Here is a 17,982-nt window from a genome sequence, read left to right as displayed (position 1 = left end):
TACCCTGCGCTTGACCCGACACAACCTGACACTGAAAGGTACGGACTTTACAGGCGGGGTCCCACTGGGTCTTTTGAACACCGCTGCGACATCGTTATGGTTATCCTTCAAATGAGGGAAGGGGATCAGAGAGGAAAAGTCACGCTGCTGGGAAATGCAGGCCCAAGATGCAAACCTGGCAGTCCCGACTCCGGCAGGCGGGGTGACTGAGCCTCGCACGGACAGACGGACGCCTGCGGCTTAGTCAAACACGTGCAGCAGGTACCGGGTCAGGAAAATTTTACCTTGATAGATCCTCGAGGACCATTTAACGAATTCCAGGAAGATTACAGTTAACGTATTTTAAATAAAAGAGTATAAATTAGGAAGAAAACTTTGGGAGAGTCTAAGATAAAATAAAATATTCCATTTTAGAAGAGCTACAGTTATGACTGCGTAAAGTTAAATCCTCTGGATTAGAAATCATTGAAAAGGTTTACAAAAAACCATAAAACCTAAAAGTTATCAACTTCTTCAACACAGAAAGAGCTTGAGCCGAAGGAAATACAAAGTGTGGAAAGGACTTGGAATCAACAATTTATAGAAGCTAAATTCGAAAGGTTAAGAAAGACGCAAAGACGTTCAACCTCATGGTAATCAAAACCGTCTTAATTTTCTGGTCCGTAAAACGGAATACCATCTTCCTTTGCAAAGTCACTGTACAAACAGAATGGGAACAGGTGAGAATGTTCACTGGGGAGGTATACTCAAAGAAAATAAAAGAATGATTTCAATCCTGGCGTCAGAAAGACCTTTAAAAAGTATCAGATTGAAGGTGCAGTTGCTACAGCAAGACTGTTGGGATTCCGATGACGGTCCTACCACTAATTACATGCATGTCACAGGCAACTGACTCAACCTCTCTTGGATTTCAAGTCAAGCACAACAATGTGAAGAGTGGAGTGAGGGGCGCCTGGGTGGCTCAGTCGCTTGAGCGTCCGACTTCGGCTCGGGTCACGATCTCGCGGTTTGTGGGTTCGGGCCCCCGCGTCGGGCTCTGGGCCGACCGCTCGGAGCCTGGAGCCCGCTTCGGGTCCTGTGTCTCCCTCTCTCTCTCTCGGCCCCTCCCCCGGCTTGTGCTCGGTCTCTTAAAAACAAATAAATGCAAAAACAAAATTAAAAAAAAAAAATGTACTAAGAGCCACACAGGAAGCATCCATCTGTTCACGCTTCTTCTCTCTGCTGTAAGCTTTGCCCTGAGGGACCCGATTAGCCTTAAACAAACCCCTTATGTTCTTTCTCAGAACAGTAACAGCCCTGAGTCCTGAGCCCTAAGATACAGTGCATCGGCCTATGTGGACTTAACATCTACTGATGTGTAATTTGGTGTTCCGAGTGTGCAACGGTCTCTGCCCGCGAGGCAGCCAAGCGCCGTGACACCATTCCCCTCCCACGCTCCCAGCAGAAGTTCGGCACCACACCCATCGTGACAGAGCCCCCTCCAGTGCAGAACCCCCCTGGCCATCTACTCCATCCCTCAGACCAAGCCAAGTCGCGCTCAGAAACCTTGGATGGTTCCGCCTTTGGACTGGTCTGGGCCAAAGTTGGGAAAAGTCAAGTCAATTACCTTTCACCTTGCCTCTCGATGCAATAATCCTTCATCCCTGAAAATACTACTCCGTCCCCCAACCCTAGGCTCCCATCCTCTATTACTGTCGTTCATTTACTGTCCCTTACGTCCTTCCTCGACCTTGGGATTTGCTACTCTCTCGGCCCTTTCTGCTGTTCCCTCCAGGAGCCAGTTTCTGTTCTAAACTCCCCACGTCTCCAACCTTTGGCATTTTTGAGCTCCCTGCGGCCACTTCTAAATCGTCCCATGTCATCTGCATATTAAAAACCCTCGCCCTCAGTCAAAAAAGCTATTAAGATCTGGCCTTAAGCCCCATCCTTCTGTGGCCATCGGCCGCCTCCCCCTCCCTCACCGACGGATGGCCTGATTCATGGTGTCTTTTGTTCATCCCGACTCCTGCACTGACCCTGACACTTTCAGTGTCCGGGCCGCTTCCTCAAGTGCACTTGACCCCTTGAAGTTCCCTTTTCATCCCTCACTTACTCATCCATCCCCGGGCCACAAATCGAGAGCCTCCCAGGTCCGCTAAGGTAAGACACAGAAGTAAATGATGCTAGAGTCACTAAGAGGAAGTAAGTACAAATATTTTACAGACACTGTAAGGACCTAGCGGAGTGAGGCAGGAACAATCACTATGGTGGGTCTCTACACGCTAGGCTCTATGCTGTCATCTAGTCTCTTTTCCACTAAATCAAGCATTTTTTACAACCGAAGTTTTAAGGAGTACATTTTTTGCCATAAATATTTAAAATAAACTACAGGGGCACCTGGGTGGCTCAGTCGGTTGAGTGACCCCCTCTTGATTTCAGCTCAGGTCATGATGTCAGGATTGTGGGATCGAGCCCCGCACTGAGCTTCACGCTAAGGCCATGGAGCCTGCTTCAGATATTCTCTCTCTCTCTCTCTCTCTCTCTCTCTCTCTCTCTCTCTCCCTCTCCCTTCCCCTCTGCCCCCCTGCCCCACTCGCACGCACGCTCTCTCTCAAATTAAAAAATAATTCTTAAACTACGAAATTAAAGAATACCTACAAAGATCTAAATGAAAAATTTTCTGGCTAAGAAAAATAATAATGAAGTCTTATTTTTTCCTGTTAAAAATTATTTTAGCATCTATGCATATTTTTCAGAATAATAATTTTTGTAAAGCAAAATGTGCAAATCTTTTTGCTTTTTAAACACTTAAAACATCTTTTTTTGGGTGTTTTTTTTTTTTTTTTTTTTAAACACAGAACAATGACTTCACACTCACAGACATACTTCCACTGACTCGAATGCTCTGGAACTGAGATGTAAAGTAAACCAGAAAATAGTCTTTCAGCATTTTGCTGAAATGTTTAAAATAATTTATAGTCCATTTTCTATAAATACAGTATGCTGTATATGCCAGAATCCTGCCATGCCTAAGAGCACCCAATACAACTTTAAAAACATTAACCAGGACCCCCCCCCCCCAACCCAAAAAGAAAAATCAACTAAATGGCCACAGGATAATCCCTGGAAATTGTATTATATTAGATTCCTAAAATCTTGGTTTCCTTATGGTTTGCTTTCTTCTCTGCTAAGTAGCATAATGGGAAGGGTGGACTTCCAGCTTGTTCTGGCAAATTAAAAACAAATTCACTCATTCAGTCAACAAATATTCAGTAAGAACCTACTATGTGCCGGGAACTGGATTATGTGCTGGGAATACAATGGAGAGCAAAAACAAATGGGTTCCCTCCGTCATGGAACCGACAGTCTAGTGGGAGAGACAATTTCGTTATTAAATAAATGTATATGGAAAGTACAGACGACTAAAGTTCTAATATAGCTGCAACATTAATGCAAAAAAAAAAAAAATGAAAACTAAATCAACGCTTAAAAATGTTACGTGTTTTTCCTAATTCAGAAATAGCTAGTAGCTTTTATTACATAGAAAATCTTTTGTGCTCCTTCTCAAGAAAAAGGATTAAAATGAATGTCGGAAATTATTTACTCAAACCTACTTAATAGGTGTGACTTCTTTTTTTTTTTTTTTTTAATTTTTTTTAACGTTTATTTATTTTTGAGACAGAGCATGAACAGGGGAGGAGCAGAGAGAGAGGGAGACACAGAATCGGAAGCAGGCTCCAGGCTCTGAGCCATCAGCCCAGAGCCCGACGCGGGGCTCGAACCCACGGACCGTGAGATCATGACCTGAGCCGAAGCCGGCCACTTAACCGACCGAGCCACCCAGGCGCCCCAATAGGTGTGACTTCTAATTATTTCCTCACTTAAGGAAGACCAACACTTAAATATATACAGGGGCGCCTGGGTGGCTCGGTCGGTTAAGCGTCCGACTCCTGGCTTTGGCTCAGGTCACGATATTGCAGTTTGTGAGTTCGAGACCCGCGCTGGGCTCCGCGCTCAGAGTGCTCAACTTGCTTGGGATTCTCTCTCTCTGCCCCTCCCTCCCTTGCATGCTCTGTCTCTCACTCTCTCAAAATGAATAAGCTTTAAAACATATACATATAAATATGCATGTATATTTGCATTAGTATCTCTCCACATCGCCTGAGCCACTGCTACGTTCTTGCAGGTCTCTCGAGAATAAAGACCACTTCTACCCATTCACTGCTGTCTCCCCAGCACTTAGAACAGTGCCTGCCACGTATTAGATGTGCTTGACATTTTATGAACGAGCGAACGAATGAGTGAACGAACAAACGAATGAACAAAACTGGGGGCTGAAACAGCTAAGATGACAGGAGAGGAACAACTGTGGCCCAAAACAACAGTGTGACGATCCAGCGAGTCTGAGAGCACAGCTACAGGCACCAGCGGGTCTGACTCTCAAGCCCAACCTAACCGATCCCCAACTCTTCAGCTGAGTCAATGCCGGCTAGCACACAGTTCGATCACCAGTCTATGTTTTAATTCTTCGAAAATAATAGAGGGCCTATAGGGAGTTAGCGATGTGAAAGAGAGGGCTTCATTTCTTACCCCAGATGACTGCAGTAGCCTCTGGGATGGTCTCCCTGCTCCCACTCAAGCTGCCCCCCCCCCCCCCAGCAGCCACAGGGATCTCCTTCTAATGCAGATCAAAACCTATCACCCCCTGCTCAGCACCCCCCAACGGCTTGCCACGACTTTCGAAATAAAACCCAAGCCCCAGGCCCCTCCCTTTTCCATCTTTATCTTACTCCACTCCAGCCACATTAATTTCCTCGCTGCCCGTCGAGCCCTCAGGGCAACTGCGATTTCTATTCTATCCAGTTGGAACAATTTTGCCCCAGATCTTCCAATGGCTTCTCATTTTAACTCTCTGATCTAACAAAACTTATCAACTCCCTCATTCTCTATCCCCTTTCCCTGTTTTTGTTTTGTTTTCACAGAGCCAATACATTATATTACAGGATTGAGTGCCTTCCCCGTGAGAATGTCAGCTCCTCGTTTCTGGTGCTGTGCAGGAGCTAAATACATAATAGTTAACCAATACAAACATTCAGCTAGTCTCCCATCATCAAAGGTAACACGGTTATGGAGCGAGTGTTAGCCCTGTATCATACCGTAAAAGCACTAAGTGTCACCACTGCATCTATCACACTATAAAAGCACTATGCCACAGTTGTCATATGCTGTGATTAGGCAACACGAATTAAAATTTTGAAAACACAAATCCATTACCGAAGTTAATACAGATTCTTTCCAAGGGATATCAGAATGATTAGTAATATAAAGCAACAGCGATTAGCACAATATTGAGCTAGTATCTACTGAAAATGCAAAACCTTAAGTTTACAGCGTAACATGGAAGAAAAGGGATTTAAGAACAACAGTCCAGGAGTGCCTGGGTGGCTCAGTTGGGTGAGCATCCAACTCTCGATTTCAGTTCAGGTCTTGAATGCTGTGGGATCAAGCCCCACGTCAGGCTCCCGCGCTGCGTGTGGAGCCTGCTTAAGATATTCATTCTCTCCCTCTCCCTCTCCCTCCCTCCCTCCCTCTCTCTCTCTCTCTCTCTCTCCCCCCTCCCTCCCTCCTTCCGCCTCTCTCACCCACATGTGCTAAAATAAAATAAAATTTAAAAAAAGGAACAAGAGTCCAACAGTGAAAGTTAGTGGTAATTCTGAAACAGGCAGCATCCAATGTTCCAGAGATTAAAAACAACTAGCAGACAATCTCAGGAGGGTGTATACAATTAAATCCTCTGTATTTTTTTTTAATTTATTTTTTAATGTTTATTTTTGAGAGAGAGACAGAGTGGGAGTTGGGAAAGGCCAGAGAGAGAGGGAGACAGAATCCGAAGCTGGTTCCAGGCTCCAAGCTGACTGTCAGCACAGAGCCCGAAGCAGGCTCGAACCCACGAACCGTGAGATCACGCCCTGAACTGAAGTCGGACGCTTAACCGACCGAACCACCCAGGTGTGCCTGAACCCTCTTTAATTTGTATGTTCCTCTTCTCCTTCACACGATTATCAGGAAAAGAATCGAAAGGCAAAACTGGATTTCAAAACATACAAAAGCCAGCAACATCGAATAATAAACATGCTTTTCCATTCCATATTGTTCCTGAGGTACAGAAAAATGAAACAAAACTACGAAAAGATAAGTTTGGAATACTCATTCTGCGATCAGTTTCATTCAACAAAATAAGTCTACGGTGCGCCAATTTACTCTGCCTCAACATATAAAAACTTTCAGAAAACACCGAATTATTAAAAAACAATAAACACTCTAAAAACATCCCAGCTTTGACAAACAAATACATAAATCCACACACACCTTTCCAAACACAGTCACTTGAGCTCCGTGTTTAGGAGTGAATCTAAACTTAACAAGTCACTGCACACTTAACAATCACGTTAAGGACTGCATGCGTGTGCCCCCACCAGAGTTCGTAGGTTGAGACCCTAACCCCCAAAGCGATGCTATTTGGAAATGGGGCCTTTGGAAGGACTTTCAGGTCTTGAGGGCTGGGACCGGCACCCTCGTAAGAAGAGAGAGGAGTGAGCTTGCTTCTCTCTCTCCACCGTGTGGGGGACACAGCAAAAAGGCAGCCGCCTACAAACCAGGAAAAGGGCCGACATCACACGGGGAAGCTGCCAGCACGTTACCCTTGAACTTCGCAGCCTCCAGAACGGTGAGAAATAGGTATCTATTGTTGAAGCCACCCAATCCACGGTATTTTTGTTACGGCAGCCCCAACTAAGGGCACAGACAATACACTGAACGATAATGTCAAGAAAAGTATACTATTCAGTGAAAAAGAAAAAGGACGTGTATTCTGTGTGAGTTTCAGCTTTCTGATGTTGTACGTTTCTAAAATGCTGACAAAATCACTGAAAGGATGGCATGTTCAATTACCATGCACGTGAATTTTCTACCGGGACAAAATTTCTGAAGTTTCATACCAGTACAGACAAAAAAGACAGAGAGGACGTGAATCACTCAGCCATTCTCTAATGGAGTTGTTTGTGGTGTCCTTAAAAACAGAAGACACCCTACAATTCTGTAATTTGAGAAAGTAAAGATGTTTGGCTTTCATAGGGGAAACACTTAAAAAGATTTATTTTTGTGAGCGACGGTTCCACTGCTCTGTATCTGTATTTGGAGGAGATAAAATCTTTTACACCTGAATCAGACTCAAGAACAATAAACAGCCTATTGTCACATTATTTCAGCGTCTTGTTATGTTTTGGGAAACTAGATTTGACCCACGAGGCCTATCTCAATTCATGGGATAATGAATGGCGGCAGCTAAGGACAGGATTATTCAGTAGTATGTTTAATAACCAATCTTAAAGACTTCTCAAATCTTATCTCTTATCTTTTGATAAGAAATCAAACTAAAATACCACTCGATTTTATTTCTACAATGATTTAAATGCCTTTATCAAACAAAACAGAATTCCACATGTTATTTAAGTCCCATTTGAATTCTTTAACAGACCCTGCTAGACAGAATAAGGGATTTAGACGTCAGGAAGACATATGGGACCCCGACAAGCCGCTTTTACTTCTCTGAGCGTCAATCATCTCATGTCAAGAGAGAGAATAATGTCTAACGTAGGGGCTTGCTGTGAAAATTAAGTGAAAAACATTTTAAGAGAGAAAAGGAAAGCGGGGCTTAATCAGTAACTATTTTTGTTAAAGGGGTGAGTGGAGTTAAAACCACCTACCCTAAGCCAAAAAGTTTTATTGTTCTGGCTCTTTCCTTTCCCTGGGGTAGGACTCCTGGAAAGGTTCGCTTTTGTCCTTTTCACGGCTAAAATGGGCGAAATAACAGGCTCTCTGCATCAGGTCATTGTAAGGATAGAATGGGTTAAGGGTTAACGTATGGAAAGCATTACCAAAACAATAATGTGGGGGGGGGGGGGAACCCATAATACTTCACTCTTGATAGAAAAGTCAGGCAGGCAAAAAAAAAAAAAAAAAAATATCATTTCTATCTCCTGGCATAAAGAAATTTGGTCTTTGTCTAACATACTTCCAAAATGAATCACACCTCATTTTAATTACTGTGTGGCTGCCTCCTCACTAAACTGGCATGTCCTTAAAGACAGGAACATCAGCTTTGGTCTCTTCAATGGCTAACATATTGTCAGGCATAAAACAGATGCTTGGTCAGTGCTTACTGACTTACAGTGTGCTGTATTTACCCTTCCTGTTACGTAAGAATATATTCAGAAGTAGAAGAATTACCATTTTCCTTCCGTAATCTTGTTATGAACTTCTTAGGAGGAATCACCCCAACCTTCTTCTTCTGAGTGGCTATGCTATGGAAGAGGTCTGCTAGGCAGGTAAGAAGGTTCTCCTTCTTCCTAGGTTGGCTCTTGTAAGCTAGAACTTTTTCCCGAAATGGACGACAAAAATAAAGTGCTTGAAGAACTGAATTACAGTAGCAGGTATTCCCAAACTAGAATAGAAAAAAAAAAAAAAAATCTTGTTAAATTTGGGGCAACATATTTTCAAGAAAGAATTTCCACGTGTACAATTAAGAAAACAGAGACAAGACAGGGAATTCAGGGAATTTATGACCCTCATAAATTAAAAGGTATCTGAGAGTAGAAATAATTATTCTGATTGCAAATTTGCCTTTTTAACATTAAATGGATGCTCCAGGCATTGGTTGCAGGTTAAAATGGAAGGAAAACAGATGCCATAAATTTGGCCTTTATGAAAACAAATTCAAAAAATTATATAGTTTAAACAAAGTAGTTAAGGTTTAGAATCCTGTGTAATTTTTTCTTTTTCAATTCCCACTATTATTATATGTTGGTTGGATACTAACCAACCATTTGTATATGATACACTTTAAAACATAGCTCTCAAAAATTCTTTAAAAAAACACAAAAGTAAAGTTTTCTATCCGATTCTTAAGTGCCGTTCAAGAAATAAAAACAAAAAGCAAAGTCAAATGAGATCCTGTGAAATATTACATTAAAAACCATCAGCAGGGCACGTGGGTGGCTCAGTCAGTTAACATCTGACTCTCGATCTCGGCCTGGGTCGTGATCTCACGGGTTGGTGGGACTGAGCTCCGCGTCGGGCTCTGCGCTGACAGCACAGGGCCTGCTTAGGATTCTCTCTTTCTCCCTTTCTCTCTGCCCCTTCCCAGGTCACGCTCCCTCTCTCTCAAAATAAATACACTTAAAAAAAAAAAAAAATCATCAGCGTGCCAGCACAACCACCACTGAAATGCTGAGATGCCGGGTCACATCATTCTGGATATATTACAAATGAGCGTCAGGTGCAGAGTTAAATCCTCAACTTCTTACCGGCCATGTGATCTGGAATGTGTAACCACAGCTCACTGAACTTCAACTTCCTACTCTTTAATAATGGGGAAAACACTCCTACCTTAAGAGAAACTGACACATAGTTTGACAAACATTTGTTGTCTCCCTTTTCCCTTCCCATTAATAGACACTGGCTCCCAAAGTCAGCTGACAAAACACCCAAAAGCCAGGGAGGACCTGGGGGGGGGGGGGGTTACCTTGAGAGTATAAAAAAGGAAAGAGGGCAATTCTCACAGCACCATCATGCAGTGAAGTCACACACATACTAACCTAAAAGGCTAGGCAGAGACTTTTAATAATGAGCAAGGTCAAACTCATGTCCTTTGCTTATGCTTAAAACCAGGAAGGATAAATTAAAAGCTAATAAAAATGGTTATTTATAAGGAAAGAAGGAAGAGTGGAGAGAATTCAAAGCACATTTTTAAAAACGTCTGCTTTGCACCCATTTGTTTAAAAAATAAATTAAGAAGTACCCAGAGGAAAAAAAAAAAAAAAGAAATTCCTAAAACTGAAAGGAAATAGAGATCAGTGAAAACTAAATGTTCATTAAGTTGGGGGAGAACCACACAAAAAATTACTTCAAGCAATTTTAAAACACAGAATTTTTATCATACATGCCTACGGAAATAGTCTTGAATAAAAAGAAAAAAAGGAATCCTAAATGGCATCCAGTAGTCGCATTGTTAGAATTAGTCTATTGACATTGTTATTCTGAAACCCCTACAGATTTCTGAAGGACAAAGCAAGCAAAGACTCACATTAATATCCTTAGGAACCAAAATTATTAATGCAAAGGAAAAAAGCTACAGTAATAAAGAGTAAAAGCCTTGTAAACTTAAATTGGAATGTGAAGTTATCAATTATAAACTCATGTCTTTCTGTGTGTGTGCGTGTGTTCAACTTCTGTCCACTTCAAGGCCTAGCAGCAGCAGCAAGTTTCCCTGGCACACAGATTATAGTCTTTAAAAACCTTTTACCCGCAAAAAGAAACTAGGATGCCTTGCAGATATGGCTATCTATACAAGGTCTGGGACAGGAAATACACAAATATAGATTAGCCTGGAATATCTTTTTGTGTGGATTCAAGAGCCAACTTTCGTCAAAAAGAAATACTGCAATTGACTACATAGAAATTTATGAAAAATGACATTTAAAAAAAAGAGACCTCTCCATGGGAAGTCGCAAACTAATACATCAAAGGAAAACATCAAAGTTTTCTCTTGTCTTTCTTGTAAGAACAACATTCCAGAAGGCTCTAAATAGCTGCTGAAAGAAATTCTAGCTTACAGAACAATCCCAGCTAATAAATTCCAAAGAAATGATTGTAAATAATGGACTGGGCAGTGATTATCAGGGGATACTAAAAGCATTAAAGACTGATGGAGAACTTTAAAATGATCTGAACCCTCAGTGCATTCCAGCATCATTAAAAAAGAACCACAAAATTTCTCTGTCTCCTGGAGAAATACATAGCAGCTCTTCTTTTGTTTTTTAAACAAAACCACTAGGGGCACCTGGGTGGCTCAGTCGGTTGGGCGTCTGACTTTGGCTCAGGTCATGATCTCACAGCTTGTGAGTTTGAGCCCCGTGTCGGGCTCTGTGCCGACAGCTCGGAGCCCTGGAGCCTGCTTCGGATTCTGGGTCTCCCTCTCTCTCTGCCCCTCCCCCACTCATGCTGTTTCTCTCTCAAAAATAAATAAATAAACATTAAAAAAAATTAAAAAAAAAAAAACAACACTAAATTTATATCTAGCATCTAGACCTATCAATTTACAGAGATTCAAACAGAGAAACAAGTTAAACAATACCACAAAAAAGGAACAGAACGTGTGGCCCAATGAGGATTTTACATTCATAGTGTTGGTCAGAGCCAAGTAGTTTCATAAAAACAGATGCTTAAGAGGCTTTCCAAAGAAATACTAAAAGAGATAGATAACTGGGCGATGCACTGATACTATTGATAAATGTAACCATGGAAACTTTCATAAAGCCTATCCAGGGGCTAAGTACACCTGCTGCAGAACCTACAATATTGAGATTAATGTACCAATTACTCAGTATTCGCCAGTCTAAAGCAATACTAGGATTCATACCATGGTCTAATGACGCTAATGACCAACAAACTATACCTCTGTCAACTGAAGAGAAGATTCCATCTCCATAATTTGGTCATTTTTATTCAAGAATAAGCAACAGAGACTCCAATGACTTCCACAGAGTAGGTAGATTAAAAACAAAAGACAGCATCTCACAGTGTATTAGAAAAACGTACGACAGTAAAACTTGACTGACATAAAAAAGAAGCAAATGGCTTCCAAGCTTAGTAAAGAACCCGAGGGAGTCTGTATTCTGTAGAGAATGCTGGAAGGCAGCCCCTTCCTTGCTCATCTCCTGAATGTAAAGCAATAAGTAACTTTATAGTCAGTTATTTGATGTCTTCTCTTATGGTCTTGCACTTATCTTCATCAATTCCAGTAAGGAAAAATGAAAGTGTGAAACTACTACTATTTCTCTAGAATAAACAATCACTTTCAATCTTATTCATAACTCGGAAACTTTTCTTTCAATTTCCTTGATAGCAGCTTTCATTCAAGTTCCTAAGACCTAAAAATGTATCTTTCAAGTGCATAGCTTTCATGCAAAAGATGGTCTGGGATGATTTCCTCCACACTCCTGTTTCTGAATGTTCAGTTTCTTTTTAAAAATTTTAAAAAACATTTTTTTAATGTTTATTTATTTTTGAGAGAGAGAAAGAGACAGAGCATGAGCGGGGGAAGGGCAGAGAGAGAGAGAGAGAGAGAGAGAGAAGAGAAGAGAAGAGAAGAGAAGAGAAGAGAAGAGAGAGAAGGAAACACGCAATCTGAAGCAGGCTCCAGACTCCGAGCTGTCAGCACAGAGCCTGACGCGGGGCTCGAACCATGAACCGTGAGATCATGAGCTGAGCCAAAGTTGGACGCTTAACCAACTGAGCCACCCAGGTGCCCCCGAATGCTCAATTTCTAAATAAGATATTGCTATAGGGTTGACACCTACCCTATCTTCTCAGCTTATTTTGAAGATCAAAGGTATAATCCAGCTTAAAATCAGGGAAACAAATTTTAAAAGCTGCCACCTCCTCAAGGTCTGATCACTGATTTTTGAATTGCTCACTGAACACAATGACCTATGCTTGCTTTCCCTAATGCCTTTTTTTCCTAGTTTTAAAATCAATGCCCCCTCCACAAATATTTATCATATCTCCATCATTAAGATCATTTTGAGCACACATCCCTAATAAACACAAATAAAAATTATATATGTGTTACATTCTACACATTAAAATTACTTTTATAAAATATAAAATTTATATACATAAAAACATACATTATATACAGTTGGCCCCTGAACAATGAGGAAGTTAGGGGCACTGATCCCTCACATGGTCAAAATCTGTGTGTAGGGGCACCTGAGTGGCTCAGTAGGTTAAGTGTCTGACTCTTGACTTCAGCTCAGGTCATAATCTCACAGTTCATGAGATCAAGCCCCACGTCGAGCTCTGCACTGACAGCACAGGACCTGCTTGGAATTCATTCATTCATTCATTCATTCATATTCATTCTCTCTCATTCTCTCTCTCTCTTTCTCTCCCCGCCCCCCTCCCTTTCTCTCTGCCCCTCCCCTGCTTATATGCACTCTCAAAATAAAAAAATAAACATTAAAAAAAAATCTGAGTTGGTGTGCCTGGGTGGCTCAGTGGGTTAAGTGTCCAACTTCAGCTCAGGTCATGATCTCATGGTTCGTGGTTTGAGCCCCGCATCAGGCTCTGTGCTGACAGCTCGGAGCCTGGAGTCTGCTTCAGATTCTGTGTCTCCTTCTCTCTGCTCCTCCCCTGCTCATGCTCTCTCTCCAAAAAAAAAAAAAAAAAAAAAAAAATAAAAAAAAACATTAAAAATTTACAGGGCACCTGGGTGGCTCAGTCAGCTAAGCGTCCAACCTTGGCTCAGGTCATGATCTCGCAGTTCGTGAGTTCAAGCCCCACATTGGGCTCTGTGCTGACGGCTCAGAGCCTGGAGCCTGCTTTGGATTCTGTGTCTCCCTCTCTCTCTGCTCCTCCCCCACGCATACTCTCTCTCTCAAAAATAAACATTAAAAAAAATTTTTTTACAAAAATATCTGAGGGCAACTTTTGACTCTGCAAAAACTTAGACTACTGTTGACTGGAAGCCTTACCAGTAACAATCGACACATATTTTATATGTCATATGTACTATGTACTGTATTCTTTTACAACAAAGCTAGAGAAAAAAAAATGTTACTAAGATCATAAGGTAGAGAAGAGACATTTACAGTACTGTGTTAAAAAAAAAAAAAAAAAAAAATCCATGTATAGAGGGACCGGGGCAGCTCAAACCCATGTTGTTCAAAGGTCGACTGTATAACAAATGTGACTAAGGCCAAGTAGATATTTTAAATTTTTGTCTGACTTACATTAATTTTGTTTTCACTAAAGATTATCAATGCTTCAGCGAGAGCAATAAAATTGAGTACGCCTTCTGGTAAGCTGTGGCTTATACAGTGATTGACAGACTGGGTTTATGCTCAGTATATCCTATGAGCTATCAAAGACTCAGACACACAAAGAGAGGTGCAAATGGGAAGTTCTTTTATGGCCTTACCTTACTTTCTAAAATAGGATATTAACTTTTTTTTTTTTTTAACGTTTATTTATTTTTGAGACAGAGAGAGACAGAGCATGAACGGGGGAGGGTCAGAGAGAAGGAGAGACAGAATCGGAAACAGGCTCCAGGCTGTGAGCTGTCAGCACAGAGCCCGACGCAGGGCTTGAACTCACGGACCGCGAGATCCTGACCTGAGCCGAAGTCAGCCGCCTAACCGACTGAGCCACCCAGGCACCCCTGATATTAACTTTTCAATCCTACCACGTCTGTTGGAACTCACCTGAGCGATCAACTGCCTTGCCAGCAGCATGGCATGGCGAGGAAGTCACAAGCCCTGAAACTGAACCGCCTTGGGCTCAAGCTGGGTTCCGCTACCTGACCGCGGGAAATCACTGAGCCACGCCGTTCATCCGTTTCCTCATCTGTGCGTGTGGTTGACAATACAGCCCACACCTCGTAAAACCTTGTAAAGAAGTAAATTAGCAACCTGCATGGAGCACTTCCCCAGCACTCCGTCACCACACTGTTATTTCTGAAACAATCTTTTTAAGTCATGTGGCCATTTTGAAAACCTAGGTTAACCGAATGAAATGAAATCATGTAATCTCTTAATCTCTGTTCAAATTATAATAGATTGCAACCGCACAAACGAATAAGAGACAATGATACCATCGACTCGCTGGTGTCGAACTTGAGTGTCACAGGACCACTGCACACACGGATAGAGCCTGGAGCCTGCTTCAGATCCTGTGTCTCCCTCTCTCTCTCTCACTCTCTCTCTGCCCCTCTCCGTCTCTCAAAAAAGAATAAACGTTAAAAAAAAAATTTTTTTAACGTTTCAAGATGTTTATTAAATGCTCCATTGTCCCATGCTGGAGGCTGGTGATGATGATGCCTATCCTGTGCACGTCCCCTTCTAAAGGAAGGTCCTCTTCCCCAGCACAGTTTAGGTGGCCCTGTTCTGTTCATTTGTTGGCTTTAATTTATTTACTTATTTGAGACAGCGTGAGCGGGGAGGGGCAGAGAGAGAGAGAATCCCCAGCAGGCTCCGCACTGTTAGCACGGAGCCTGACGGGGGGCTGAAACCCACCGACAGCGAGATCACGACCTGAGCTGAAACCAAGAGTTGGACGCTTAACCAACGGAGCCAGGTGCCCTAGGTGGCCCTGTTTTTTAACACTATACCCCACATTTCCCTATCCACCACTCTCACTACAGTCAAGTAAACCTAATCTAAAAATGTCCTTCCATATGCTAGTGGACATCCATTCCTTGCCCTACACTACCTCACTCTACTGTCCCACCCTTCCTTATAGGAACTGACGTCTCTACATAAGTGCCATAGGGTTGTCCACCACAAACCTTTTTATAGACCCTGCCAACAGGGCCGTCCACTTGACCCAATCTCAGCAGAATACTTGGGCCAGAGTTCTTTTGTCAGGTCTAATATGAACATTCTCTGGGATCTCTGATAATGCAACCCTCAAGCAGCCTATGGCCAGCAGGTGGAGAGAAACTAAAGAAGAATAAATCAATGCAAAAGCAAATAGAACCAAGAGACATTTGCCTAATCAATTTTATGACTTACAAATGGAAAGAAAGTTTCATTTTTATTTGCGTCCTTCACAACGGCCCCCGAATCCAGAATTCCGGCCAATGACTACTGGCAATTCAGGCTTAAAAGCCTCTTGTAAGATGGTCTGGAACACAGTTGTTATTTTATAACAAAGATTTTAGGGAAAAGCACATTCCACTGCAGCCTCACAAATCGATTTAATGAGGCCACCTGTCTCTTGGCAGTTATTAGAAATTAATATAGAACCATACAATAAAATAATGAAAAAAGACTCTTAAAAATGTAGGCTGCACAAGTAGGAAAGAGATACTAACTGAAATCACTCCATTTACTAAAATAAGTACTCATCAGCGACAAGATACAAGGGAAAAAGGCAATCCGGTTCATGAGATTAAAACAATTTGTTTTCAGAGAATTTAGCTGGCCCTATAAACAGCTGACATTTAAGCAGGATATTTTACAACAAGAGAAAGCTTCCAAAAGGCTCCCTTGTCTACACAAGACCATCTCTCAGCCCTCACACCACACTAGTATTTCTCCTCTCAGACTTCCAATAACATCAGAAATACGAACGCATTCACAAGAGTTAAACCAACAGGAAATCCCCACGCTATGTATTATGCAAATTATAGTGGCAGACATCAGAATTATGAAGAGTAAACTGCCATCAAAGTCATCATTTGTGAAAACAGTCTTCCAAGGCAAAAAGATCTGCAACCGCAAATAACGGAAAATACGTTGTCATTAACAACGTTGGGATCAACCACCACGCTGAATTTTCTGTTAATCCAACTGTGGTTATTTTTCTTCTCCATTAAAAAAAAAAAAAAAAAAAAAAAAAAGTCTGGGGGAGCCTGGGTGGCTTTGTTGGTTAAGCGTCTGACTTTGGATCTCAGCCCAGGTTTTGACCATCTTAGAGCTCAGGCCCCGTGCTGGGCGCCACACTGGGCCTGGGGACTACGTTTCCGAAAAAAGCCTGATTTTCTACCTGTCCAAATACACGTACTGTTTCCCAAAGGCAAGTGCTAGTAAGTATGCTGCTTGCCAATCACAAAAAGGATCCAATCAGGCAAGTCTGACAGGAACTCTTCTCAGTGTAAGCTTTTCCTTCAAAGCTATTAAAATGAACCACGGAGGGGCACCTGGGTGGCTCAATCCGTTAAGCATCCAACTCACGGTTTTGGATCAGGTCATGCATGATCTCATGGTTAGTGAGACTGAGCCCCACACCGGGCTCTGCACTATCAGAAATTGGGATTCTTTCTCTCCCCCTCTCTCTGTCCTGCCCCTCCCCTCCCCGTGTGTGTGTGTGTGTGTGTGTGTGTGTGTCTCTCTCACAAAAGAAACATTTTTTAAAAAATGAACCTCAGAAACTCACACTTAGCTAAGAACAGATTAATAAAAAGAAAATACATGTGTGTCTCATTTTAACAAAATCCAATTGTTAGAAAAGATAAACCACAGAATTTCTTTTTTTTTTTTTTTTTAAACGTTTATTTTTGAGAGAGAGAGTGAGCACGAGCAGGGGAGAGGGAGACACAGAATCCAAAGCAGGCTCCAGGCTCTGAGCTGTCAGCACAGAGCCCGACGCGGGACTCCGACTCACAAGCTGTGAGATCATGACCTGAGCCGAAGTTGGACACTTAACTGAATGAGCCACCCAGGTGCCCCACAGAATTTCCTAAACCACAGAATTTCTTAAAGCAGCTACATTCCAGTGTTGTTTTCAATAGGAACTACCTGGCAGACAGAGATGGGGGGCGGAGGGGTTAAAATGTTGATCTCTGAATTAACTAAGCTACCCTCCCTTATCCCCCAAAGCTCCACCCTTATTTTTTAGGAACTCCCATAAATAGTGTGATAACTCCATAAATTTAAAAAAAAAAAAAGAAAAAAGAAAAAAAGGAGGAGGAGGGAAGGGGGAAAGAAACAAGAGTGATATTTTAAGAGCTTAAAAATACAGGGGTGCCTGGATGGCTCAGTTGGTTAAGCATCCGACCCCACATCCAGTCTGTGGAGCCTGCTTTGGATTCTTGTCTGTGTCTCTCTCTCTCTCTCCCTCCCTCTCTCTCTCTGTCTGCCCCCTGCTCATCTGCTCATGCCCCCCCCCTCAAAGATAAACATTATTTTTTTAAAAATAGGACTTCTAGAAAAAGGTTAAGACTATACAGAACACAGTTGCAAGGGAGCCTGAAAGTTTAAACCATGGAAAAAGTTAATCACTATACTGGTTCTGCTGCATGTACTCTGACCATCAATTACTTTCTCAATATAATTCAAGGTGTTCATCAATCTTTCAAGGTTGGAGCCCTGGCTACCTTAGGGGAGCTCAATTCTTTGGTGTACTAACTAGGCACAGAGATCAGAAACTATATTTCCACCC

The 17,982-nt window shown here is 42.1% G+C and overlaps 1 protein-coding gene across 3 annotated transcripts in view; it reads right to left on the bottom strand.

Moving 5' to 3' along the window:
• USP12 (ubiquitin specific peptidase 12) overlaps nucleotides 1-17,982 on the bottom strand; it is a 104,741-nt gene that overhangs the window by 26,638 nt on the left and 60,121 nt on the right. For 2 of the 3 annotated variants that reach the window (XM_078444862.2, XM_078444904.2), the window contains exon 3: nucleotides 8,269-8,482. The exons of the other annotated variant lie outside the window; for it this stretch is intronic. In XM_078444862.2, coding sequence (XP_078300988.1) covers nucleotides 8,269-8,482 — 214 coding nt within the window. The remainder of the gene's footprint in view (nucleotides 1-8,268; nucleotides 8,483-17,982) is intronic. 3 annotated transcript variants of the gene reach the window in all.

The sequence above is a fragment of the Panthera onca genome, chromosome A1, assembly GCF_046562875.1.
Source record: "Panthera onca isolate mPanOnc1 chromosome A1, mPanOnc1 haplotype 2, whole genome shotgun sequence".
In the NCBI taxonomy this organism is placed as follows: Eukaryota; Metazoa; Chordata; class Mammalia; order Carnivora; family Felidae; genus Panthera; species Panthera onca.
The sequence above is the reverse complement of the archived record's forward strand: the minus strand, read 5'-3'. Positions and strand labels throughout refer to the sequence as shown.